Genomic DNA, 25,537 nt, shown 5'->3' on the forward strand with positions numbered 1-25,537 from the left:
TTGCTGCACAAAGTATATTTGCTCTACAATTTGCCGTCATAAATTATTGTTATTCTGTTGTGATAGTGACTGAGAGCCTGCCAAGGGCGAAGGCAGCATGCTGCATAGTCCAAGAAGAGGAGCGCATTCCTGATCCCCAAAGCTAAGCCAAGAAAAGTCAAGAGCTGAGTGCAGTTCAATGGGCAGTTCTGGCATCGGAAATTTTAATTGAAATCAGGATCCTCTCTATCTCTTTGGTCCTCACCCCGTAGATGATGAGGTTGAGCACAGCAGGCACCAGGATGTAGATATTCCCCATGGTGATATGGACCAGTGGAGCCAGGTCCTTCCCAAACCTGTGCACCACGGACAGCCCAATCAGGGGCACGTAGAAGGCCAGGACCACGCAGATATGGGCAATGCAGGTGCTGAACACCTTGAGCCTCTCCTTCCACAATGCCAGCCGCAAGACAGCCTTGAGGATCAGGATGTAGGAGAGGCAGATGAGGATGGCGTCCAGCCCCATGACCAGCAGGATGGCGGTGAGGCCGTACACCACGCTGGGGGTGGTGTTGGCGCAGGCCAGGTTCATCACGTCCTGGTGCAGGCAGAAGGAGTGTGACAGCACCCGGGAGCTGCAGAAGGGAAGGGGCAGGGAGGACTTGGTTCTGTCTGTCCTCTGGAGCCAGGTGGTGTTCTGGCACTCTTGGAACGTTAAGCGTGTTTATTTTTTTATACCGAAATTATGTTACCAACATGGGAGCTGCACTGTAGTACCACCAGAGCAGTGCTTTTATAGTGTGAAATAGGGGTACGTGCTATCCAGAGCCACAGAGTCACTGAGGCTAGCAGGGACCTCTGGAGATAGTCCTGGCCAACCCCTCTGCTCAGGCAGGGTCACCCAGAGCGGGTTGCCCAGGACCGTGTACCTCTCGGTTTTGTCTGTCTCCAAGGATGGAGACTCTACAGCCTCTCTGGGCAACCTGTGCCAGTGTTTGATTAACCTCATCATAAAAAAAGAAAATATATATTTGTTATGTTTAAATGGAATTTCCTGTTTTTTCTAGTTTGCGCCCATTGCCTCTTGTCCTTTCACTGGATACCACTGAAAAGAATGTGGCTTTGTCTTCGTTACTGCATCCCATCAGGTATTTATACACATTAAGAAGGCTCACTCAAGCACAGAATCTCTTTGCCAAGGGAAGTGCCCCTTCAACAGGGACAATGGCTCCCTTAAGGTGCTTGAGACTCAAAGAAGACAGTAGTTTGCACTGGTAACTATTCACACAGTATTGATACAGCCTATAGGTCCACCAGCAGGTTAGCATTACTCTGTGGGTTATTTATTATCTACTGTAGAAGCAACGGGGATGAGCTGGTCACCAGGACTACTTCACGTACTAGTCATGCCCTTTGCAATCCCCTCCGTAACTGCTGTTTGGGGCACAGAGTTGGGCCCTCACTGCTGTGCCCTGGAGGAACATCACTGATGTGGAGAAGGTTTCAGTTTTAACACTTCATTTAAACTACATGTATTTAAACCCATTCAGCTCACTGCTGCAAGATAGTGATGATGCGCCTCGCTTAGGAACCTGTGTGTGCAGTAAGAACATGCACATCAGTGGGTGAAAAGTAAGAGCCCCCATCTCTTTGTGCTTCAAACTGTGCAGCTGTGAGGGGAAAGGAGAGATCTGAGGGTTAATGGCACTGACTGTGGCTTAGGCAAACTGGAGCTGCAGAACTGGTTTAGTTGCAAAAGGGCTGGAGACACTGACATTCCTGGCTGTTGCAAGTGTAAAGCCGGGTCTGCTCAGAGTGTTGAGACAATGGCAACGGGGACAGTGATGTGGGTTTCAGAAGAAATTCCAACCTGGTCATTTTTGAAAATAATTGTCCTTAATGAGACATCACCTAGGTACTAACGGTGACCTGCTCCCTGTAACCCACCTGAGCAATTCCTGTGTTTGGCAAAATTCTCCCTTCTGCTTTTCTGTCCTGTGCCATTGCCCTGCAATGATGAGGTGGTGATTCATCTAGACTTCCCTCCACAGTCCTGCTTTCGACTGCAGATCAAACATCACAAACCCTCTGAAGATGTTATTGCTCCATCATCCCTTTTACACAGTGAACCACCTCCCAGCTTCTCTGATCAGTGAGGACCCCCCCTCAGAACCCCTCACTCCTCCGCACCTCTCAGCCCCAAGCACTCCTCTGCCATTACGTGCTGCCCTGCCCCATGCAGAGCATCCTCCACATTCACCTTCCCCTGGTGTCCCAACCAGGCTGAGTCTGTGGCCCGGGCTAAGGACAGACCTCCAGAGAAGTGCTCTGGGCTTTACCAATGCACATCACAGTGGGCCACAATAAGGGGCTGATGCTATTGTAGATAAGTTTAAAAAATAAAAATCTACTTCCCGTTTTTTGCCATTTTGCCTCTTTGCAGTCTTTTAGGCATCCAGCCCAGGATGTGCAGGCACTTTCCCTCCTGAGACAACAAGGACACATACACCAGTCACACCATGGTCATCCCTCAAGTGGTTAAAACTGACTCATACTGCAGGAGGTTGTGGTTTGCCACAAAGCTACCGAGGGCCATCAGCAGCAACATAGACATCTCCACGAGCAACAGTGAGTGGGCGAGGAAGATTTGAGGGAAACAAGCACTGCAACTGATTTCCCTGTACTTAAACCAGCATATGCCCAGCACAATACGTCCTGAAGACAGACAGGCAGAACGATGGACAACATGGCCAAGAAATAGTACATGGGCTTCAGTCCTCTCGTTGCATAAAAGATGAGGAGGCATTGCCAAGGCTCACAGTGAAACAGGTAGAGCAGAGGTGAGAAGTTTCCAAGCCTGGGAAACCTGTTGGGGGAAAAATGCAGCCCTGAAGCTGATGTTCTTGAATGCTGACATGAGCTCCGTGCAGATTTGCTTGAGCTCCTGAGCCTTGAAGTGAAGAACGGTGTTTATCAAATATGCTATTATAATCGGCAACAAGAATTTAAAGGCAAGGATGAAGCACAGAGAAACATCAGTATATCCTGCTTTGAATTCCTGGCTCAGGCTCAGCCCTTCCTCACTGAAGCCAGTGGAAATTTTGCACTGACTCTAGCAGGGAAGGAAAAGGGCCTCTGTATTTCAAATACCCAGTACAACCCTTGAGCAACTTGCACTGTTACCACTTGCAATAGTATTTGCAGACTCATACCCCATCGTGCTGGGCGCTGAACGGTTGCCACAGCTGGAAACAGGTCTCCTGATATGGTCTATCACAGACACAGACATGTGGTATTTGTGGAGGGAGGAGGTGGTGGTAAATGCTTTGTCCTATTGCAAGCAAACATGTTATCTTACACAGAACAGAAGTCCCAGGAAAGGATAAGGACTGTAAATTTAAGTTCCAGGGGACTTTGAAGGTAAGGGTAAAAAATTGCCTCGCCAAGTCCCAAATGAGCGTGTTTCTGCTTAGTCTAAATTCTGTAGTTTTTGTGTTCATAGTATAGTTTGTCAGTTTGGACGCCTCTCATCCCTGTGCTCTCAGCTAGGGCACAGGGTATGTTATGGCAACAACAGGGAAATTTCAAGCTGATAAATATATTCACAATATGCCATCTGGGAATAGTTTCTTTCCTCCCACAGTCCTGACAAAGACCCTGCCTGACAAGCAAAGCAGTCAGGGCCTTTCTCAGGGTATTTTGCATCATCTGAGCTGCAGAAAGTGTTGGAGGGACTGCTCTAACCCCCAGAAAATGCTGGGAACTTCTGCTTGGCTTCAGCTTTGCTTGCTGTGAGCTGAGCTACATCACGGCTGAAAGGTAACGCAGCCCCCGAGGCACAACCACGCTCGTCTGACACCCACAGCTCGTTAAGCTGCAGCAACTCAGTGTCTGAGCTCAGCCTCCTGGTGTTTGGAGGCAGTTTTGGGTAAGTGTGGGACAAATCCTGACAATCACAAAAAGCGCAGTGCTGCAGATGGCAGAGGGAACCTCAGATAAAACCAGATTGCAAGAGCACAGAGAGGTCAGGCGTCGATAATGGAGGAGATCCTGGAAACCAAAACCCAAGAGCTTCCCAAGGCACCCATAGACCTGCACTTCTCACTGCAGAACAGTGTCCCGGCCAGGCTCAGTGCTGCCAACATGGGACAAGCTATAGGCTGCTCAGTTTTATAGGACACCCTTATCTGTCCCCCAGGGCACAGCACCATGCTGGAAGCCCTCAGCTGCTCCAGGTGATTTTGTCTGTGCACCGTGAAATGGTTCTTGGTCTTCTCCCCACCACACCAAAATATTCACCTCCTGGACAGGCTCCTTGAGTGCCAGGAGAGAAAAGAGGCTGAGCTGCCTGGCTCGAAGGGTGGTGATCAGTGGCACAGGGTCCGGTTGGAGGCCAGTCACCAGTGAGTCAATACTGGGGCCAACACTGTTTAACCACTTCATTAATGACCCATAATGGGCAGAGTGTACCATCAGCAAGTCTGCAGATGATACAAAACCGGCGGGGGGGTGGCTGAACATGCCCGTTAATACCCCTCCTGCTTTCTGCTATTTTCATTTCAGGAGGGGGCTGGTCTGCTTGAGGCAGCCCTCAGCAATCCCTCTTCCAAGACTCTCCCAATCTCCTTTTGAACTCATGTAAAACTCATGTAAATAATTTGCACCCACAGCAACCTTCAGCAAGGAGTTCCTCTGATCCTCGCCACCAGCCCGAGTGTCACGGCTTTCTACAAGGACGTTGACCGAGGGATAAGGAAACGCACACAGCCCCAGTCTGTGCCCCATCAATGGTGGGGGAACAGGCAGCTGGAGGCTCCCCACAGCCGTGGACAAAGGCATCTCCGCACCACTCACCACCTCTGTACCCCAGCACCCACCATCTCTATGTGAAACGCATCACAGAATCAAAATAGTTCTCAAAGATTATTAATCCATTGGCTGGTTCTTTTGGTTTGTGCTCTTTTTTGGGAACCTTTTGGGGATTTTTCTTATTGTCCTTGTTTCCTTGTATTTAACCTATCTATCTATCTAAATGCGATATACACACATATACAAATATACATATATAAAGTGTACCTATGTATAAATCGGGGAGCTGCACACAGGCACCCGGGGGGGTGGAAGGCACTGGGGCTGGGTCTCTTCACTTTCCAGAATGCAAAAGTTTCACAGAGCAGGGCAAAAATGGGGAACTCGCTGAACACACGTTTTTTGCCTTTTTTTTTTTTTTTTTTTTTACAGGCAGTGCCCCAAAGCTGCCTTCACTCCCATTTTTGCACCCTGCTATTTTTTCAGAGAAGACAGGAAAACCTACTTGTACGCAGCCCCGTGGTGCTCACAGCCCCTGAAGAGCAAAGAAATCAGCTGTGACTCCCTGGGTGAGACCCGTGGGGTTTGCTCCGGCTGGGTTAAATACGGCTTCCCAGCTCCCTGCCCAGTGCCTGCCTGCAGCAGCGTGCACAGCCAGGGCTGTTCCTGGTCCCCAGCCCGTGTCCTCTGCTGTGACCTGGGGTAAGTACAGGGTGGGCTGCCTGAAGATGACAGACTAGAGGTGTTCTTCCCCTGCAAGAACAATTTTTTTGCGGGCTTGCATCAAAACAAGAACGTACAAAGGTCTCTGGCAGAAACAACAAACTCGCATGTTAGAAAAGTGCTAAGATGGCAAATTGCTTTGCTAAATATTAATTTTGATCTGATATATACAGATGGGCGTGATAGGAAAACCCACCCTAAAAATTGATCTTGATCAATAATTAAAAATTTTCCTCGTTCTCTCAAGGACTACACGAATAGGATGTGTAAGTTTATTTCTGCGATGACTTTGCTCCCCACAGGCACAAAGGAGGGGTTGTCAGCTCCTCAGCTTTAGATTCTTTACACCCTCAGTCACCTCTTTTGCTGTCCCAGTTCTCCCTCTCCCACACTGCTCGGTTCAGCTTCAGAGAGCTTTTTTCCCTCCTCCCAGGGGCAGTCAGCTCTAACTTTCGTCCCTATGTGACTCTTTCCCCTCATCAGGGAAGTGGGTGTTTGATGGCTTCGGAGGAACTGCACCGTGGGCTGCTGGAGGAGAGCAGCACCGTGGTGAGCTGAGCTGTTCGCAGCTCTCCCACTGCTGTCTTTCAGGCCTGACCCTTTGGCCATGTGCAATCTTGATTGATTTTTTTTTTTTCCCCCCTGATAGCAGGTGAGGTCTCGGAGTGTGTGCATGTGTGTGCAGACACACGCTGGGAAAAATCTGAATCAGTTTGTGCTCCTCAGTTATGCAAAACGTATTCATTTCCAGCTGAATAGAGACATGCACATTTTCCCTGATCAGCCGTGGCAAGAGCTGAGGATGTGCTGCTGTGACCACCAGCTGTCCAGCTGGCGCTTTTAAGATGCACTAAATTTAACTGCATTTGCAGAGAAGCCTGTTGGGAATATTTCTCTGGAAATCTCCCCCGCCTGCCCCAGCCTCCCGTCGCTGAGCATCGCAGCTGATCGCCCGTGCTCCCGGGGCAGTGAAGCTGCCCAGGAAAGCAGGCAGCTTCCAGAGTGCTTAAATAGCGACCTGTTGTTTGCTGTTGGGTTTTCTAATGGCCTCAGGCAGACTAAACACCACTTCGGGTTCTCAGTCTTATTTGAGCCTCTAAATTTCTTCCTTTCCATTTAACCTTTTTGGCAGCTATAAAGCACAAATCCATTTTCCTTCCATCAGGGTTGGTTTGGTTAATTGACTTGCAGGTTTAGCTGATAAAGCTCCCTAAAACGTTATGCGTTTTGCCATACTTAAACAAAAAGGGAAGAAATCAATACAGAGTCATATATAATGGGGCTACTTCTCATCTGAGAGTGAGATGTTATCTCTTGTGGTCTGACCGCATTTGGTTCAGCACAAACATTGACCTTTCTCTGCCTTCGTCTCTCTCCCCCTCCGTCCCCCCTTCCCTCTCCTGTCTGGGTGCTTCAGCCTTGCAGGGACCAGCATGGCCACGGCTGCTCCTTCTACTGCTGCAGGGAGCAGCCAGCCCCGTTCCCAGGGCTGACCTCCAGGTCTCCATCCCACCTCTCCTCCTTCCCCAAGCAGGAGCACCCTGGCCCCAGGCTGTTGTCCTGCCTGTGCTGCTGAGAAGCTTTCAGGCACCTCCCAAAGGGCTGAGCACCAAATTTCCTGAAACCCTGCGTGTTTAAAGGTTGGGGACTACATCTAGGGGAGACACGTTAAATGCCGCACTGCTCTTTCCTTGTTATCTGCTGCTGTGCACAGCCCAGACAGTGATCCTGAGACTGGTCCACTGCGGCTTTTCCCTGGTTGATGTGATGGTTATGCATGAGGGCAGCTGCACAGGGGTTTTTTGGCTCTTGGGCGCCTGTCCTCCCAGCGCCGTTGCAGCTGGGGTGCATGAGGTGTCTCATAGCAGGGCTTTTATTCCAAGACACTATTATTTCCAGACCCTCGGACCATCAGTGCGTGAGATGTCATCTTCCAATGGGACTGCGTCCAGTCCCCTGACCTTCATCCTCACCGGCATTCCCGGTCTGCCAATGAGCAGCTACTGGATGGCATTGCCTCTCTGCTGCCTCTACCTCCTCATGCTCCTGGGGAACTGCACCTTACTCTGGATGATAAAGACAGACCACAGCCTCCATACACCGATGTACTATTTCCTCTCCATGCTGTCCGTGGCAGACCTGGGCTTGTGTCTCTCCACCCTGCCCACCATGCTGGCCATTTTCTGGTTCAAGTCCACCTCCCTCCGTTTTGAGGCATGCATTGTCCAGATGTACTTCATCCACTCCTTCTCTGCCATTGAGTCTGGGGTCCTGGTGGCCATGGCTTTTGACCGCTTCGTTGCTATTTGCTACCCTTTGCGCTACACCTCTGTCCTGACGAGCTCCCTGATAATGAAGGCAGGGGGGGCGATCTTCATGCGGGGCATCTGTGTGGTGCTACCCGTTGCTGTCCTTATTAAGAAGATGCCTTTCTGCAGGTCCCGTGTCCTGTCTCACTCCTTCTGCCTGCACCAGGACATGCTGAGGCTGGTTTGTGGGGATGTCAGGGTCAACAGCTTGTATGGGCTGACTGCAGTGATCCTCACTAAGGGACTGGACTCCCTGACCATCCTCCTGTCTTACATGATGATCATCAGGGCCATCTTGAGCATCGTCTCCCAGGAAGCACAAGCCAAAGCCTTTAGCACGTGCATCTCCCACCTCTGTGCCGTCCTGATCTTTTACATCCCACTCATTGGCTTGTCCATCATCCACAGGTTTGGGAAGCACCTGCCCCACCTCACTCACACGCTCCTGGCTGATGCCTACCTCCTGGTTCCTCCTGTCCTGAACCCACTCGTGTACAGCTGGAAAACCAAGCAGATCCGCAGGCGGATCCTCATCCTCCTCTGCCGGAGAGGGACCCAGCAGCGGGTCTAGTCCCAGAGAGGCAATGCCGCAAAGGCAGTCTCCTCCTTCCTTTCCTCTCCAGACGGGTTGCTCATGGGCAATATCCTTTCCTGGAGAAAATCACTCCTGATCCTTCACTTCCCAGGAGAAACCTGTCACCTCTTCTGCAATACAGCTCTTTTCCTCTCCATGGAGGGATGGATTATGGAAATTCACATTATTCCACCTCCCATTTTGGGATGCCCCACTTCTCAGAAAGTCTGCAAGAGGGCAGAGCTGGTGTGGCCATGTGATTAAGCTGTCCTCCCTGCAGGTGGGGAGAGAGAAGACTGCCAAGGGCAGGCTTTCGTCAAGGAATTCACTGCCAACAGAAATTTTGGTCTCTGAAGAAATACAAACAGTGTTGCCAGACTTGGGCTTTTAATTACAATATCCCTATATTGGTCCATTATATGAAACTGTCAGTTCCCAGGGTTATGTGATCATATGAGACTCCTCAGCTTTCATTACACAAATAATGTCATTCACATCTTTACAGTTATGGAGACAGGAACTAATGGCCTATGGACTGTAGCCTAAGGACACAAACCCAGAAAACTGAGTCCAGTCTCGTTGCAGGGTCAGCAAGGGGAGCGTATGGTTTTTACTGTCTCATGATATCATCTGCTCTGCCTGTAACTCTTATGGGGACATCACGAAAATCTCTCCCCACCTCCCAGGTTATGATTCAAATGAGGGTAGGTTGGTCTGGCATGGAGGTACAGGGTGCAATGGGCATGCAATGCAATCCAAACGCATCCTGCGGCACATGGTGCTGTTTGTATATTGCCACGTTTCCTTAGGGATGCACATGTATGACACGCTTCATGCCTGGGCTGGCTGCGCTGCCCCTTTCAGATCATCAGGCTGTCGTTAGAGGAGCCTCCACCCCATCCCAAGGCAATCTACCTCCTGATTAACCACCCTTGTCATTGTGTAAAATAATCCTCCCTGCAAGCCAAATCCCCGTGACTCTATCACGTCTGCAGGGTCATACCAAACCATTTGCTCCTTTCTGCCCCCAAATCAGTGCCTCCAGTCTTCCTCATGGGCTGGTCTCCTCCTCGGGGCTATCTCAGCCCAGCCTTTGCCTCATCCCAGTAGCTGAGTGGTCAAGAAGGAGGGAGCAGGGTGAAAAGGAGGAAAAAGAGAAACCATGACCTTGCAGGTGAGGGGGCAGCAGCCCCCATCTCATGGGGGAGAGCGTGCCGCAGTGATGCTGTGAGCAGCACTCGTGCTGGGGAGGGATGAAGGCAGAGGAAACCACGGATTTCAGTGCAGGCGCTTGGCAGGGTCGATGTCCAGCCGTGCAAAGAGCTACAAGGTCAGGATCAGGACTGGCACTTGGGATGCCCTGGCCATCTGTTAGCAGGTCCCAGGAAACTGGGAGATGCTGCGCACTGCAGGGATGTGCTGGGAGCTTTGGTAGTGAGAAAAAAATTGGTGTTTCTCTTTAGTTTTTTATTTGTTTCCCACCCACCCCCTACAGCTCCAAAAGCTGCTTTGGTAAATGTACTGAGAGCTTCTCCCAGCTGTCCTAGGTGCTGCTATGGAGAATCCAAATGGCAAGGATCAGTGCCGTGAAAGGGAGTTAGGTGCTTTTTTTTGGCAAGCATGAGAGAGTTATGGGAAAATTGTACCTGGGTTTTTCTTTTTCATCAGGGGAAGAAAGTGCTCCGTCTCTTCCACGGTCTCTTGGGTACTGTCACTGGGAGGTGCCAAGCAGTAAAACCAGCAAGAATACACGGGTCCTGCTGTGCATGCTGCAAAGCGTCACGTCAGTTAGATGCTGGGAAGGGACTGGTGTCTGCAGGAGGAAAGATGTACTCTGTGCAAAAATAAGGGTGGATGCAAGCCCCAAACAGCCCGTGCATCTCCTTCCAGGGACAGACCTGATATGAGAATTTGTCCATCTGGTGCTAACGGGCCTTCCCAGCCCTCCTGGAGGTGGCCTTTCCCTCAAGGACAGAGCGCAGCTAATGCATTGCAGCCCTGAAAGGTCTGTGTGATGCTGAGTGATGAAATCCGCAGTGATGTTAGTTTGTGTTTATCCTAAAAACATCTCACGCACTTTACAGAGTAACAGGGCCAGGTACCTTGCTGCCTGTTGATTTAGGTTTGCAATAGGAAATGTGCTACCTTGAGGCTTGCATGCATTCGCCATACCTGCAGCTCTCCCTAAACCCAGCTATTCTCCAGCTGTCTCTGAGTCACAGCGACTTGCTGGCTTCATTTAATAATTGACAGGACCGTGCGTCTTCCTAACATTTGCTGTTTGCTTTTCTATGTTTGACTTTCCATCAACGGTGCCAAAAGCAATAATGTACATACCAATTTTTCTACAAGTGCTTTCCACCTGTCGATCCCTTTCTCTTACCTGCATTTGCTCAGCCCTGTACCTACGTACTACATTTGCCATCACAAAAGTCCCTTTTGCCAGCAAACAGCGTAAGTTGTCAACTTCTACTTCACACCAGCACCTTCACAGCCTGGTAAGCACAGTAGCTCTGACGATGCTACACAGGGACGTGAAAATAAATGATGTCCAGACGCTGCCTCACTTGCTTCTTGTTCTGGTCAACATTTGTGTTTTGTACCAACCTCACATTTTAGTCGTGTGTGCAACTTTCCGACTGAAATAGCTAACCATGCACAGCCCTTGCAACAGATTCAGCTGGTTTTGTGTTAACAGATTTCACGGGGTTTTTCTTCCACGAAAGGGGGAAGGCTCTCTGCCGCAGCACAGCTTTCTTACTGGTAAAACTTCATCTGCTCTGCAAGACATAAAAACTGGGCCCTAACTGTGAAGTTAAAGGAGTCTGTAGACAAGCTCTGAAACTGGGTCAGATCTGGGATACTCTGATGCATACCACTGAGATATTTTTTTCTTTTTATTAGTTTTAGTAGCAACCATGCAACTCCTCTGCTTATGCATCTTGGGATTTCACTGTTATGAGGCCCTGTGAAGTTCCAGGGAACTTTGTAGTAAATCAATGGGGTGATGCTGAGAAGGGTTACATGTTCATTGGGAAAGTTTGTTTTATCTTTGGAATTGGACATGGATTAATGTTCTGACCTAGTTTAAGACCACAAAATCCTCTGTTTACGCCTCCATATCCGTATGTTTGCACATTGCCGGACAGAGCAGCTTTTAGCTCCATGTAAACAGATTTCATACATTAATCTCAACCTTGAGAATGAAGTAGATCACGGTTGAGGCCAAAATGAATTGGACGTTTTAAGTACACAAAGTGGGACACCATAAAAGGGCATACAGCTTTTCAAAGTGCTGAGGAAAAACTCCAAAAATCCAGCTTCTGGGTTTCCCTAGATTCAGCTCTGCATTCAGTGTCCCAAATTGGGGACTACATGTGGGCCGGGGTCCAAGCTCCCATGACAGTCAGAGGTGGGGAGTCAATGCAGTCCGTGGAGCTGTGGAGCACATCTGCTCTAAGGCGAGCTGAGATGCTCTGTAGGTTCAAACAAGGGAACTTCAAACTAAATCCTACCCCCGAAACCACATCCTAGGTAACAACCCTTTCATCTTAAATTTTACCCAGTGGATGTGACCCATTGGAGGTGTTTATAGCTCTGTAGGTCATGCATGAATAAACCCTCAGCTTTTGCCTCACAAGTGTCCTTCAAGAAGCTCAAGGTGGGTTATGCTGGGTGGGTTTCAGGATTTGCAGAATAATCCTAGTCTCCAGCTGTGAGAGAAAATGAGGCATCGTCACTGCTGAGGCTGACCTCGTTGGATCACGCGGGGACCTGGCCAGCCCGTACCTGGGAGCTGCTGCCCACTGTCACCAGGAGATGGCTCTCACATGTCCTCCTCCTCCTCCTCCTCCTCCTCCTCCTCTCGGCACCTTGGTTAAGCGTGGTGAGTCTTGTGGCTCTTGGCCCTACCGTTGTGTCTCTTCTTGCAGAGAGGGGGAGTTTATCCAGCCTCATTTAGAAACCGTGAACCCACTTCAGTGTGAGGGATGGACCAGATGACATCTTCAAGTCCCTTTTTTCACCAAATTGTCTACAATTTCTAGGATTAGCACAGAACAGACAGCATAAAACTGTAGCATCATGGCTTTGGTGGTCCTTAGTGCACTTGGTTAGGTATTCATCTCTTCTTCTATTGCAGGGTACTGCATTACTGACTCTGGGCTACGGTGTGTCCAGAAACTATTGCCCAGCAACAGCAGCATCTTTAATCATCAGACATCCGTCCTGATGGGCGGCAGTGACATTTCTGCCCAACCTCTGTGCTCTAATCTCCTTATACTCGCTAGAAACTACGTCCTCTGTATTGCAAAAGTGAAGAGAAGCTTCCATGCACCCGGATATATTTTGCATTTTGTGCAAGTCCTCACAGATCCAGTCTTACCTTCTCCCATACCGCCAGCCACGCCGAGCCTGATTTGGTCTAATTCCATGGAAATTGCCTTCAGTGCCTGCACTCCCCACACCTTCTTCCTCAATGAGGTCAGGCTGGTTGTGTGTCCCTATTGCAGCGCTCTTCAGTGAATCCATCAGACCACTGACCTCAGAGAAATACCTCATTCCTCCTAACCTTGATAATGGAGAAAGTAGGAGTGGTGATTTTATCCAGAGATACCTGCATTGTCCTCTCAGGCTCTGGCTTTGTTAAATACTCTTTTAAAAACCTGAGGGCAGAGAAGATGGCCTCTCTAGCCATAAAGGCCAACAACCTGTGGGACCTGAGTACAGTACCCTGTGACTGGCCCTACCGTCCTTGTGGTGTCTCATCTTCTGACCCCTGTGATGATGCTGGACATCACAGGACAAGTGCCTCAGAGCCCTGAAACCGGCACCTTTCCCATCAGTCTTCCCCGATTCCCCCCTTCCCCGTCTCCCGCAGGGACTCGTGCTTGTGCACGTGGGGAAACACGTCCGTGTGCCCAGGGCTGCCAGCAGGAACACGGGCAGCTCTGCAAGAGATCTGTAAACCAGCTTGTCCTAAAAGCAGAATTTTGGTCACAAAATCGCTTCCCAGGGGGACCTTATTCTCAAAGGAACTGGAAGATTTCTGAGGGCAAATTCTAATGGAAATTTTCCCTGCAGTCCTTTGAATTGCATCTCTGGTTACACTGCTATTTCTCCTTTGGCTGTTTGCTCTGCTTCCACCCCACCTTTCTGAGAAACCGTTTCAGATATACAACCAGTCTGTGAAACAAACAAACAAACAATTTTATATGCATGAGCAGCAACAAGATTCTGACTTCACTCAATGTCAGTTACTCATATGTCAATTATCAAATCTCCTTGATTCTTCCCCCAGTCCCTTTTGAAAGCAGAGTAATCTGATAACATTTTCTCAATTGCCAGATTGAATTTTGACCAGTTCAATGATGTCACAGTGATTTATTTTGAAGAAATCATTGCAGAATAGCAACGCAACGTTGTTACTGTCTCTCCTCACAGCTCTGCTCTCATTTTCTTGCCGCTGTTACTGAGATTCCCATTGCGGTATCTTCTTAAAATCATGACGTTAGGTGATAAAGGTGAATGGACACATTTGGCCTTATCAGAATGAAACTACTTCAACCTACAGAATACAAAATATGTTGATGAGATCAAAACCCAAATTCTTTTCAGCCTTTTCAAAATGATATTCTGGAATTTCGGTCTCTTTAAACCTTGCGAAACGGGGTGAAGACAAACGTGAAATTCCTGTGGCACACTTGCCCCGCGATCTGGCCACCTTGATCCAGATGGGGCCAGGCAACCTGGAAACCCTTTGGATCGATTAATTGGCACCGTTCTTCTTTTTCCTGCTAAGAAGGAAATCCTTCTGCAGAGCAGACCACGGCTGTTCCTGCCCCCAGCAAGCGCCTGGATCCATTTGACCCCATTTTAGGCACTTGGGGGTGCACCTAAAAGCGAAGTGTGCTTTCCACGCACACTTTTTTTTTTTGTTTTTGGCAAAACAGTAGTCTCTCTACAGCTAATGCCGTGCCCTCTCCTTCTGCCGGCCATCCCTCGTGGAGCTGTGCTGCAGATGGCGAGCACGAGGAGGTAGAAACCATGCTTGTAAGGAAATCCCTAAGGAACGATGCTTGTCCAAGAGTCGTGGCATGCACCGCTGAGTGTGGGGATCAGGCACCGCTCTCATTGAGATCACACACCAGCAGCGAGTTTCACAGCTTTGCCTCGGCATTCCTTCCCCATCAGGGTAAATTTATTGCATCCCAGCTGTTATTTACAGCCTTCAGACAATGTTATCCTGCTGGTGGAGGTTTGGGACATGCCGTACATGATGCTGCTTTGGGTTTGTATTTTAGCAAATTATATACAGGTCGTGTTGACCTACGTTCACCTCTCAGTTGCCTCTGAATCACCTCTATCTACCAGCTTCGCTTAATATGGGAAAATGAAATACAGGGCTTTGCAATGTTTGCAGATTTCTCTGGGATTGTTTGATTTTCCACCCCACACACTAAAAGCAGAGAGTCTGCTGCCTTTGCGACAGGACCTCCTGTCCTTTCTGCATTTTCTGAATCCCCCCATTGTATTATTTACCTGATGTACCAAGTCAGGCATTAAATATGTCAATGTTTACCCATACAAGAGCTCATTCACTTCTGCAGGATGGAGCGCTGGTGACCGAGGATCTCCTGTGTGTCACTCATGGCAGCACAGGAAATTGGTTGACACCACTTCACTTCACCCAGGGTTTTTGTGATTATTTCAATTAAAGACACTATTTTTCTGCTGAAACAGTCCAGGTGGCTTGGTCTCTGAATGAGCTGCAGTTGTACAGGCTTAAAAGTGCTCCGTACAGGTTTAACTGCTCTGCTCCCTGCAGAAGACCATGCTGGAGTGGCATTGTCTGCCTCTATAATTTCTTCCAAGCTCTGTGTTGAGGTCACTCTGTTCATAAGGAGGTGACGTTAAAGTGAACCAGCTTTAGGATGGATAATAGAGCTGGAGACTGTGGTGCTCTGGCGGAAGACTGATTTCTATTAGCCACCACTGAATGAGGGCTTTCACTTGAAAAAACGTATGAGCAGCGAGGTGATAAACGTTACATACAGAAACGCAGCTGTACGACAGAACCTGGGAGAGTTTGGGAGGATTTTACCCACAGCTACTGCATGATGCTTTCCTGGCAGGACGCTCAGCACAGGACCAGAGCCAGTGAGGGTTTCTGCAGTTTTGGAAGTTGCCCAGAAGTCCTGCACAGAAATACATGAACGGAGTCGCATCTGGGCTTCGCCACCTCTTGACCCTGCCTTTCACAGTTCAGACTACAAGAAGTCTTGCAACCAGCTTAGCTACCTCAAACACAGAGTGCAGGAGACCCACCGTTGACACCAGGCACAGCAGCAAGGGCATGGGCAGAAGGGAGGGACCTCCTGTCCCCTTTCAAACCTATTTAAACTTCCAGGGTTGAAGTGGTGACATTTGCAGAGGTGTCTCCAGCAAACCCTGTTTCCAGGTCCAGACCCTGATCCAGGGGACTCCTCTTATCCTCCCCTCTTCCGTGCACATGTACAGCTGCCCCTGACCTGAGTCCTGCCCCATGTAAGTCCCTCATGCACTTACTGCAACCCCAAACTTGAGCCTGACCAAAGCCTCCCTTCTCCAGCTGCCCTTCTCCATCCTTCCCCAGGACTTAGGGACATGGTTTATTGGTGGACTTGGTAGTGTTACGTTAACGGTTGGACTTGATGATCTTAAGGCTCTTTTCCAACCTAAATGATTCTATGATTCTATGCTTCTGACTTCCCACCGCAAGCAAAGCCTGACCCCATGGCATGCTTCTCCAGCATCTACTCACACCTTTCAGGCCAGGATTGTAGTCCCAACCCCACCAGTTCCACCATCTTCAAACACAACCCTCAGCACACACACACACACACACACAGAGCAGGGAGCAGCAACGACTGCTGCGTGCAAGGAGTTGCTGGATCTTAGATGTCTAACCCATCACACCTCCCCTGGGGAGTTAGCTGGTGCTACACGCTCATCCCTGGAGCTCAGCAGGAGAGGGATTCCCCCTAACGCTGAGGCCCAAGGGAGATCCCAAAGCAGGAGAGCTGCCCGGCTCCAGGGTTACGCGGTCCTTCGGGGAATCTGTCATTAGAGCAGCTGGTCCATGTCCAGGTCCTGCTGAGCTCTTTTCCTCGGTGCTATTTTTGAGCCTCAGTAGATGGCTGACTTGGAAAAACGTTGCGTCACTGCTGGTGATGTCAGAGCTGCTGGTGCCAACGCGGTCAGCCGCTCCTTTGGTACCAAGTGGGAAGGACAGCCTGCCGAGGAGAAGATGTCCCTTCTGGGCTGCAATCTCTCCTTCCAGGCAGCTGGGATATTTTTGTCCAGCTCAACACAGCCACTGCCGCCAAAGAAAACTGCGCATGATCAAACAGCCTTTGCATTTTTGAAACTTTTTGAAGCAGAGGAGGATGGGGGACATGCCTGCCTTCCTCCCCTGCCCTGGATCTGCAAAGTCTGGAGCAACCCTGAGGGACACTGCTGGGCTCGTGGGAGGTGAAACCTCCACAGCAGCAGCCTTTGAGTCTCACTTTTCAATTCAGACCTGTGCGTGGACACACAGACAGTGGAATCCCTCACTAGGAGAAAAGAAGGAAGCCAGAACTGGTGCCAATGTGGTGATTTCAGGTAGCAATGGTGCTCCTGCTCTCCTGGATCCTCCTAAACCCTTTCCTGTTCTTTATTTGCGTATCTCCAGTGAGCATTGCCTTCCTAAATGTTATGAGCATACTCGTTTTGAACAGGGCCTCATAAAGGCTCTTACATGGGAGGACCAAGCCCACCCACCTTTCCCTTCCCTCCTCGCCATCCCTTCTCACACTCCTATCAGTACTCACACACTGAACTCTGGCCTGTACAGTAAATATGATTAGGAGTGGCTTAGGCTCAAATTATAAACATTTCCAGCAAATAGACTGATGTGTGCCAAGTGGTGGCTGTGTTCCCCCTCAGCTGTGGTTCTGGGAAAGCAGGTTTTTTTTAAGATGGGAAAATAGATGAACAGAACCTCACACCCCTCCCTATATACATGCAATACCTATACTTCTGGGAAAAGGGATTAGGCAGAAAACCAGCAAGAATGACGTGGTAGGAGAACAGTATGGAAACATCCCTGCAGGAAGCTCGGTGCATGTGGGTGAGCCTTGAGACACAAATCAGAGGGAATCATAAGATTTTGAGCATATCTGGTACAAGATGAAATTATCTTACACTATGCAATAGGTATGGGGGTGATTCAAGCAAGATCAGTGTTGGGCATTTTATAGTGGCTGCCAGAAGCCTGAGCCCTTTTTCTCATTTAGCCACAGGTCTGCTGGATAACCCTGAGCAGACACTTTCATCTCCAAGCCATTCCCTTGTCCCAGCAGACCCTATGCAACCCTTCTCTCTGTGCCATGCATACAACCAGGCTGCTTGGCACGCTGGTCTTGAGAGGACCCTCAAGCATGACATTCGTGCTGGAAATACGTTATCACTTCAGCACATGCAACGAGGGGAAATTTTCTCTCTGGCAGTTGCTAGGGGTGATGCTGCAGTTTGCAAACCAAATCATTGCTTCCCGCTGCACAGACACAGGTTTGCTCAACATAGTTTGTCTGCAGCCTCTCGGTGCAGGAGGCTGAACAAGCAACGCTGGAAACTGCCTGATACGTAGAGTAAAATGGTGGCAGAGAGTCCCGAGGGAAAGAAACTAAATATGCCAGGGTGCATGAAAGATGACCGTGTGCATGCAGCTGGGCTGAGCAGAGCAGGGAAAGAGATACCGTGTCATTTCCACAGATGGATGAGTCCAAAAAGATTCAAGTTTATACCTTTCCTGGAGAGCTGTGGAAAAACAGGTCTGGAAGGGGCCTGGAGAGGGTATCTCGCCTGTGCCTTTGCCCTGAGACGGGATCAGCTCAGCTGAAACCGTTCCTGAGAGACATTCAGGAAAACCATCTGTGGTGGCGACTCCATGACCATGCCAACCTGCTCCCCTGCTTCACTGTCCACCCCTTGGCTAACCTCAGGTTTCCTTCCTGCCAGTTCAGCCCACGACACTTTCTTAGCCCCACAGTCTGGTTATCCCCACGTCTGCAGCATCTCTTTGCTTGGCTGCAGGACACTTCCCTCTCTCTGCTGCCTCCGAGGTCATCTCCTGCTTTCACTCTGCACGGTGGCATCTCAGCTGCTCTAAACCCATCACACCACGTTTGAGTTTTGTGCTTGTCATGGCCAATTGTGACAAAACTTTCTCTTTCCAATGTAAAGACGTTGTTCTCTGGCTAAAGCTTGTTTGCTCTGAAGACCGTAAGAGCTATTCTACTAGATCAAACTAAAGGTCCCTCCATCCTGCCATCCTGCCTTGCAGAGTGGCTACTAATGGCCATTTAAGAAGGTAATTTACAGTTTATCTTTCCCTTGGCACATGTCCCAGAATCTAGCAACCAATTTAGAGGCTTCCTGAACAGGAGGCAGCACCTCGGCCATCATGTTTAATAGAAATCAATGAATCTCTCACCTATGGATTTGTCTAATAGTTTTTTGAACTTAGATATACTTTGGGCTCCCACAACATGCAGCGGTGATGAGTCTCATAATTTCATTATAAGCTCTTTAAAAAAGTACTTTTTAAATTTGTTTTAAATCTTCTGCCTGATATTTTCAGGGTGTGTTCTCCCCCTCCTAGTTCACATAGTGTGAGAAGGGATTAATAACCATTTCATATGTATCCTCTCCTCCCCATTCATTATCTTATAGACCTTTCCTGTATTGCTTGATTGTCTCTTCTCAAGGCTGAAGCGTCCTTTTCTGATAATCTCCACTTGTACAGGAGCTTCCCTGAAGTGGTCAGGCTGTTGGACTAGATGATCGTTGTAGGTCCCTTCCAACTGAATTTTCTATTCTATTCTATTCTATTCTATTCTATTCTATTCTATTCTATTCTATTCCACGCCTCTGAGCACGCTTGCTCCAGGATGTTTGCTAGCTTCAATAGTTCTTCCTCTGTTTTTTTCACATCTGGCACATCTAGAGGTAACAAACCTCTGCCAGGACCGTTCGGATGAGTGTCACAAAGGCTCAGTGTATTCAGCCATAAGCCTGGCCGTGAGATTTAACAACCAGGTAGGAGCAGGCAGCTGTCTTACTTAAAATTAATGCTTGCAAATTAATTGTTCTTTGGCACTAGGGCCACCCAGCTCCAGCAGGTCCAGGATCATGCCAACAAACCCTTTAGCCTCTAAAATGAGGCAGCGACATCATGCAGACTCCTGAGCCCCTGCCTGAGAGTTGCTGAAGCTCAGGTCAGCAGCACGCCAGGGACCGTGATAACAATTTACTGGTGTCCACCGTGGGCAGTGCCCCAGCACAGTCTGGTTTGTGACTACAGAAGTATCTCTTAGGTCCGGTGTCTGTATTTACTACAGACACCTCATACGAGAATGGGCAAACCCATTAGCTCTCCTGTGTCTTGGTTTGGCAGCCACAGAAATAGGGATTAATAGCAATTTCCATGTCACAGCTGAGGTGGCAAAGATAAACTTATTACCATGAGACATCTAGATACAACAGGCTTCTGGGCCATTGGAGAGGATATGCGCTAATGTGTCTGTGTTTGGCTTTGTAATATTTAGTTTGTTTTTATTGTGCAATATACTATGATTTTAATTAAACATTTCGTGTCTCACTGGTCACAGAGGGATAGCTAGAACTTCACCCTTGTTATTCACTCGGAGAGATGCTGCAAGCACTCTTCTTGCAAAATTTATTATTATTTGCATTACAGATCCATTCTCACAATAAAATTTATGTGTATTGCCAGCATGCTGCAGCATTGCCAGCCATAAATCACAGGGAGCTATAAACATGTCACCCAATAAACTATCAGGAGAAAATCATGCCTGCTGGGAGAGCATCATAAATGGAAAAGATCATTTACTTCACACACTATTTTCACTGGTACACCTCACGCTGTTTACGCACAGGGAGCCTGGGCTCCGCACGGCTCCCGGTTGATTGGACGGGGTCAGTCCTCGGGGCGCGTTATAAGCGCTGCCCTCCCGACGCCGGGATGCGGATGCGGGTTCTTCCTCTGCATCACAACAGGGTTGTGCTGCCTGCGCAGGTCGTAAAGCCCCCGGGCCCCCGCCACCGCGCTCGGTAAGTACCCTGGGCAATTAGCAGCCTCTCCATCATTGCAGTCCTCTTTTACTCGTGCTGTGGCTGTGGTTTATGGGGCTGGACACCAACATGGGTGGGGAGATGCGTCTCTGAAGTGCTGCTCGGGAGATCCACACCACTCCACGGGACCCGCTGGGTTGGATGTGCTGGAGGAAGTAGGCGGCTGTAATTTCAGGCACCGCTGGCACCGCGGTACTGCCAGGGAAGATCTAGCCATCGCAGTGCCGCTTGCCATTGTGCTGCGGGCTTTGTTCAAGAGTCAGCCTGCTCTTCCACCGTCTGGTGGCCTGGCTTGGCTGGTGGGAATGGCACGTTCCTGTCCTTGCCTGTAAAGTCAACAGAAATTCGGCTCTGTGAGTGCTGCGTCCCCAGAGTCCCTTTGCTAATCCTCCTCCCTTCACTGAGCGGCTGAACCCTTGCTTGGATGCTTGAGTTGGCAGCGATGCAGTTGTGAAAATAGCAAAATCTCCTCTTGGGAAAAAAGCAGACCTCTTGGTCTCATCCTTCCCCAGCCCCGGCTCCCAAGCCCCTGCTCTTGCCTACGCTGAGAAGAACTCTTAAAGCACCAGCACTTTGCTTAAGTTATTGGTGAAAATCAAAATCAGAGACAGGCAAGAAGTCAGGAGGTGGCTTTTGAGGGCTGGAGAAGGAGGGACGGCACCGTGTCCTCCATGAGGCATCTGCATTCGTGCCTGACCCCTTCCCCCAGGCAGTCTGGAGTAGATCCTGGGGAGCAGACACGCCTTGGGTGCTGAGCAGGCGGGCAGTTTTCTCTCTCTGGTAGGATGCCTTTCTAGGCGAGCCGCAAACACTGCCCAGGTGCTGCCATTAATCTTTAAATTGATATCCTCTACCGACTGGAGGCTTGTTCCTCGTCAGGGCTTGGCTGCAGTGTGAAAGGTGTAATTGCTGTCCCACGACAGTCAACTGGGAGGTGTAACATATATATGTGTTCTATATGTTATATATACACATATAAATGTACATAAACATAAATAAGCATGCATGCTTGTTTATATATTTTGTATAATATATGTATTTTATATATTTATATGTATTATTTATAGACACACATATATATACACATAAAACATGGAGGGGAAAAAAATGGCTTGGAGTGGGATCTGTATCTGTAATGCGTAGGAGCACATAACAAACCAGAGTAGCTCAGAGAGGAGCAGAGCTAGTAAAGTCCATTTCGAAATAACTTCATATAGCGTGGTAGGAGTTGCCGGTGTCTAACAAAGTCAGGTTTGCATGAAGGTTTTCTTGTAGGAGGAGCATCCCTTACAGACCCCAGTGAATTCTCACCAGTCCTTTCTTTCCTACTGTGCTCTAACAGTCTCTCCTCTTTATGCACCTCCATATTCCTGAAAACCTCTTGAATCTCAATATCTTTGAGACCTTTGGATATCTGCCAGATGCTGCTGTAAGGGAGACAGTTAGACAGACAAACAGGCATGCACGCACTTGGGTTTTTTTATTTTTTTTTAACCCAGCCTCCAGATAGAGGCTGAATTGCAGGAGTCTGCAGGTTAATTCTCGCTGCTCAGATGCTGTTGGATTGGCAGAAAGGGACAGCTCTTACCTTTGGGGAGCTCCAGGCCGCCACTTAGGACCAGAGGTACCTCTGGACAGTTTCCTTTTGCCAACGTCAACCACTGTCGATGCATTAGGGAAAGTGCTGGCTGCCCATCCACATCTCTGCCGTCTCATGTGCTGGCGAGGCTCTCCCGAAGAAGGGCTGTGCCTTGTCTTTTCAGCAACTGACACGGCGGGGCTACGTGCTGGCCAAGGCGATTCCTGATACTAACATGTAACTTTGCAATGAAGATAAAGTGGCCCTGCCTGGAGGAAATGAAACGACTTTAGGTCTTCTCCAGTTCCCATCAGTTACGTGTTGCTTTTGCCCTGGAGCAGGAAGATCTTTATCCTTGCTAAGCTTTGGGATTTATTGCCACATTAGACTCTCAAGCAGGCAGAGAGTCTAATGGAGCAAAATCATATTGCTCCATGATAAATACATCATGGAAGATATGTGTGTTTATTCAAAAATTAACTGTGTTATAGTAAACCCTCTTGCTCATAATTCAGGCACTCTTTGACCTGCTTGTTTTGTATCCTACAGAAGGTGCGTTAAGACTGAAGCCACAAATATTTCTTTTCCTTTAATTAGCTCTTGTTTTGCACATTCACTGCTTTCCCCCATCCACCCAGCCAGTCGTTCTGTCACGGAAGGCACAGAGGGGGCTCAGGGACGCCGTCAGCCTCTCCAGCATCTCTGCTAGGGTGCATTGTCACGTGCAGTGTAGGAACCTGGATTGTGCCGAGATGGCCAAATCCTCCAGGAGGACTGAAACCTATGGTAAGATCACAGGCTCATAGGTTCATTGGATAATTCAGGTTGGAGAGACTTCAGAAGATCTCTAGTCCAACATCCTGCTCAAAGCAGGGCCAGCTATGAGGTCAGACAAGGCTGCTCATGGCTTTATCCAGTTCAGTCTTGAAAACTTCTAAGGATGGAGATGCATAACCTCTCTGCACAAACTGCTCCGATGCATGATGGTCCTCTTGGGGAAACATTTCTTATTATATCCAGTCTAAACCTCCCTTGTTTCAACTTATACCTGTTGTCTCTCATCCTCCAGCCATGCACTGCTGTGAAGACCCTGGCTCAGCCTTCTTGATAGCCTCCCTGTAGGCAGGGGAAGGCTGCTGTTGGGTCCCTGCAAAGCCTTCTCTTCTCCAGGCTGAACAAGCCTCTTTCCTTGGTCTCTTACCCTAGGGCATTTCTCCAACTCCCATCCATCTCAGTGGCCTTCTGCTGAACGCACTAGAGTAGACATCTGCTAGATTTCTGTAAAGGCCTCATCTCATACTCTTGATCCCTGTATAAAAACCCCACCATATCCCCTGTGCCCCTCCCCTCTGATTCGGACCCAGAGACTTTCCATGGATGCCTCCCCAGTGCTTCTGAACCTGCAACTTCTTGTGCTTTGGCTTGTGTTTGCCTGTTATTGAGAAAAGTCACGGGCACCACACAAGTGGGGTTTTGCTCATTTATTTCCCTTGACCTGATAGTAAGGTAGATCATGAAATGAGCAACAACTTGGATGTGGGAGCCGCTGAAAATCCACCTTACCCTGGTGGCCATCTTCTGAGCTGAGAGCAGTAGCATCTAAGTCCCGGATTCTCTGTTATATTTTGCATTTATTTCCAATGTTGATTTCTTAACTAAGAAGTCAGATTGAACTTTCACCATTTCCATGTCTTCTGATCTCCAGCTGGCTTCAAAAAGAAGCCAGATGCTTAGCAGCTTAGTCTTGGTGGGGGTGACCATAGAAAAAGCATTTGCTCAGTCAGTAGAGCATCTCAACCTGTGGAATTCGGGGACAACTGTAAAACAGTAGCACTCACCAGGAATGTTTTCACTTTCATTTTAAGAAAAAATGTTTTTCTTTTTTTTCTTTTTTAAGGAAAAATGTCCATCCTTTTCCTTCATTTTATAGTTTAACGGATAAACAAGAGTGTAGTCATATGTGACACTATGGTAATTATAACAGTGTCCTAAACAGCATGGGGACATCTGCATAGGTTGGTGGGGAGGTGGAGGGATGTAGCGCTTGTCATTACCCACTTCTATATTCAGTGGAGAGTGCAACTACGTGGAGTTTCTGTTGTTGATTTGTTTTAGGTATAGGTCATGTGAGAGCTGAGCTGGGATGGAGCATGACTCTCATACCACGTGGGAATTCAATGGCTCCTTCTATCAGCCTTCAGCTTTCCTCATGATGGGCATCCCAGGCCTGGAAGCCCTTCACCACTGGATCTCCATCCCTTTCTGTGCACTGTACCTTATTGCTCTCTTGGGAAACTGCATGATCCTATTCATCATAAAGAAGACCCAAAGTCTTCACGAACCAATGTACTACTTCCTCTCCATGCTGGCAGTCACTGACCTGGGCTTGGTTCTATGTACACTGCCTACTACTCTGGGCATTTTTTGGTTTAATATGCGAAGGATTGGGTTTGATGCTTGCCTCACTCAGATGTATTTCATCCACATACTGTCCTTCATTGAATCCTCTGTGCTCCTGGCAATGGCATTTGACCGCTTCATTGCCATCTCCCATCCACTGAGACACCCATCCATACTGACCAAGACGACTGTCATAAAAATAGGTCTGGCAATTATATTGAGAGGCATGATCTCCCTCCTTCCCATACCCTTCTTGCTCAAGAGACTAACCTATTGCGGGAAGACTGAGCTTTCTCATTCTTTTTGCTTCCATCCTGATATCATGAACCTAGCATGTGCAGATATAAAAGTCAATGTCTTCTACGGTATGATTATCCTCTTATCAACGGTGGGGATGGACTTCATCTTCATTGTGCTGTCCTACATCCTGATCATTAAAACTGTTATCAGCCTTGCAACCAAGGAGGAGTGTCTCAAGGCTCTGAATACATGTGTGTCCCACATCTGTGCTGTTCTAGTGTTCTTCATCCCAATGATCGGACTGTCCATGATCCATCGCTTTGGAAAGAACGTTCCTCCTCTGGTTAACACTTTGGTGGCCTACACCTACCTTATAATTCCCCCCGCTCTCAACCCCATTATCTACAGCATAAAATCCAGCCACATCCGTGAGGCTTTGCTCAGGGCACTGCGGAGGAAGAGTGAATCTGACTGGTAGCTTCCTCCACCAGTTCTGCCAGAAAGTGCTAGTGGACTGGTTTCTTGGTCAGAGCTAGTGGACTGGTTTCTTGGTGCTCCGTCCACGCGGGTCACTGCCAGATGAAAGAACTGCAGATCCACTCGGATGCTGTCCCTCAACCCAGAGCTGTGATCTTCCATGTTTTGTCCTAGCATGATGCTTTCGTCCCTTCCAGCAACCTGCGAACACCCCGAGCATTAATGCCAGTGATATATATATAGATGGAAGCCCCGATTAGAGGGAGATAA

At 48.7% G+C, this 25,537-nt stretch overlaps 3 protein-coding genes across 4 annotated transcripts; 2 read left to right on the plus strand and 1 right to left on the minus strand.

The window, feature by feature from the left end:
• Positions 1 to 175: 175 nt before the first annotated feature.
• LOC127025245 (olfactory receptor 51E2-like) lies at positions 176 to 3,196 on the minus strand. Its single transcript, XM_050910112.1, has 2 exons — positions 3,163 to 3,196; positions 176 to 684 (listed from the first exon to the last, which is right to left on the minus strand). Exons 1-2 carry the CDS (start codon positions 3,194 to 3,196, stop codon positions 176 to 178), a joined length of 543 nt encoding a protein of 180 aa, XP_050766069.1.
• A 4,238-nt stretch (positions 3,197 to 7,434) lies between these two features.
• LOC127025286 (olfactory receptor 51E1-like) lies at positions 7,435 to 8,391 on the plus strand. Its single transcript, XM_050910183.1, has one exon. It carries the CDS (start codon positions 7,435 to 7,437, stop codon positions 8,389 to 8,391), a length of 957 nt encoding a protein of 318 aa, XP_050766140.1.
• Positions 8,392 to 18,912: 10,521 nt separating this feature from the next.
• Positions 18,913 to 25,328, plus strand: LOC127023814 (olfactory receptor 51G2-like). Of its 2 annotated transcripts, none has more exons than XM_050908139.1 (2): positions 18,913 to 18,942; positions 24,333 to 25,328. In XM_050908139.1, exons 1-2 carry the CDS (start codon positions 18,913 to 18,915, stop codon positions 25,266 to 25,268), a joined length of 966 nt encoding a protein of 321 aa, XP_050764096.1. In that variant the 3' UTR covers positions 25,269 to 25,328. The 2 variants fall into 2 exon arrangements, with proteins under 2 accessions (XP_050764096.1, XP_050764091.1); XM_050908134.1 differs by lacking the exon at positions 18,913 to 18,942 and adding an exon at positions 19,257 to 19,278 and having other exon boundaries at positions 24,325 to 25,328.
• The last annotated feature ends 209 nt before the right edge of the window (positions 25,329 to 25,537 follow it).

This window comes from Gymnogyps californianus, chromosome 1, assembly GCF_018139145.2.
Source record: "Gymnogyps californianus isolate 813 chromosome 1, ASM1813914v2, whole genome shotgun sequence".
NCBI lineage: Eukaryota > Metazoa > Chordata > Aves > Accipitriformes > Cathartidae > Gymnogyps > Gymnogyps californianus.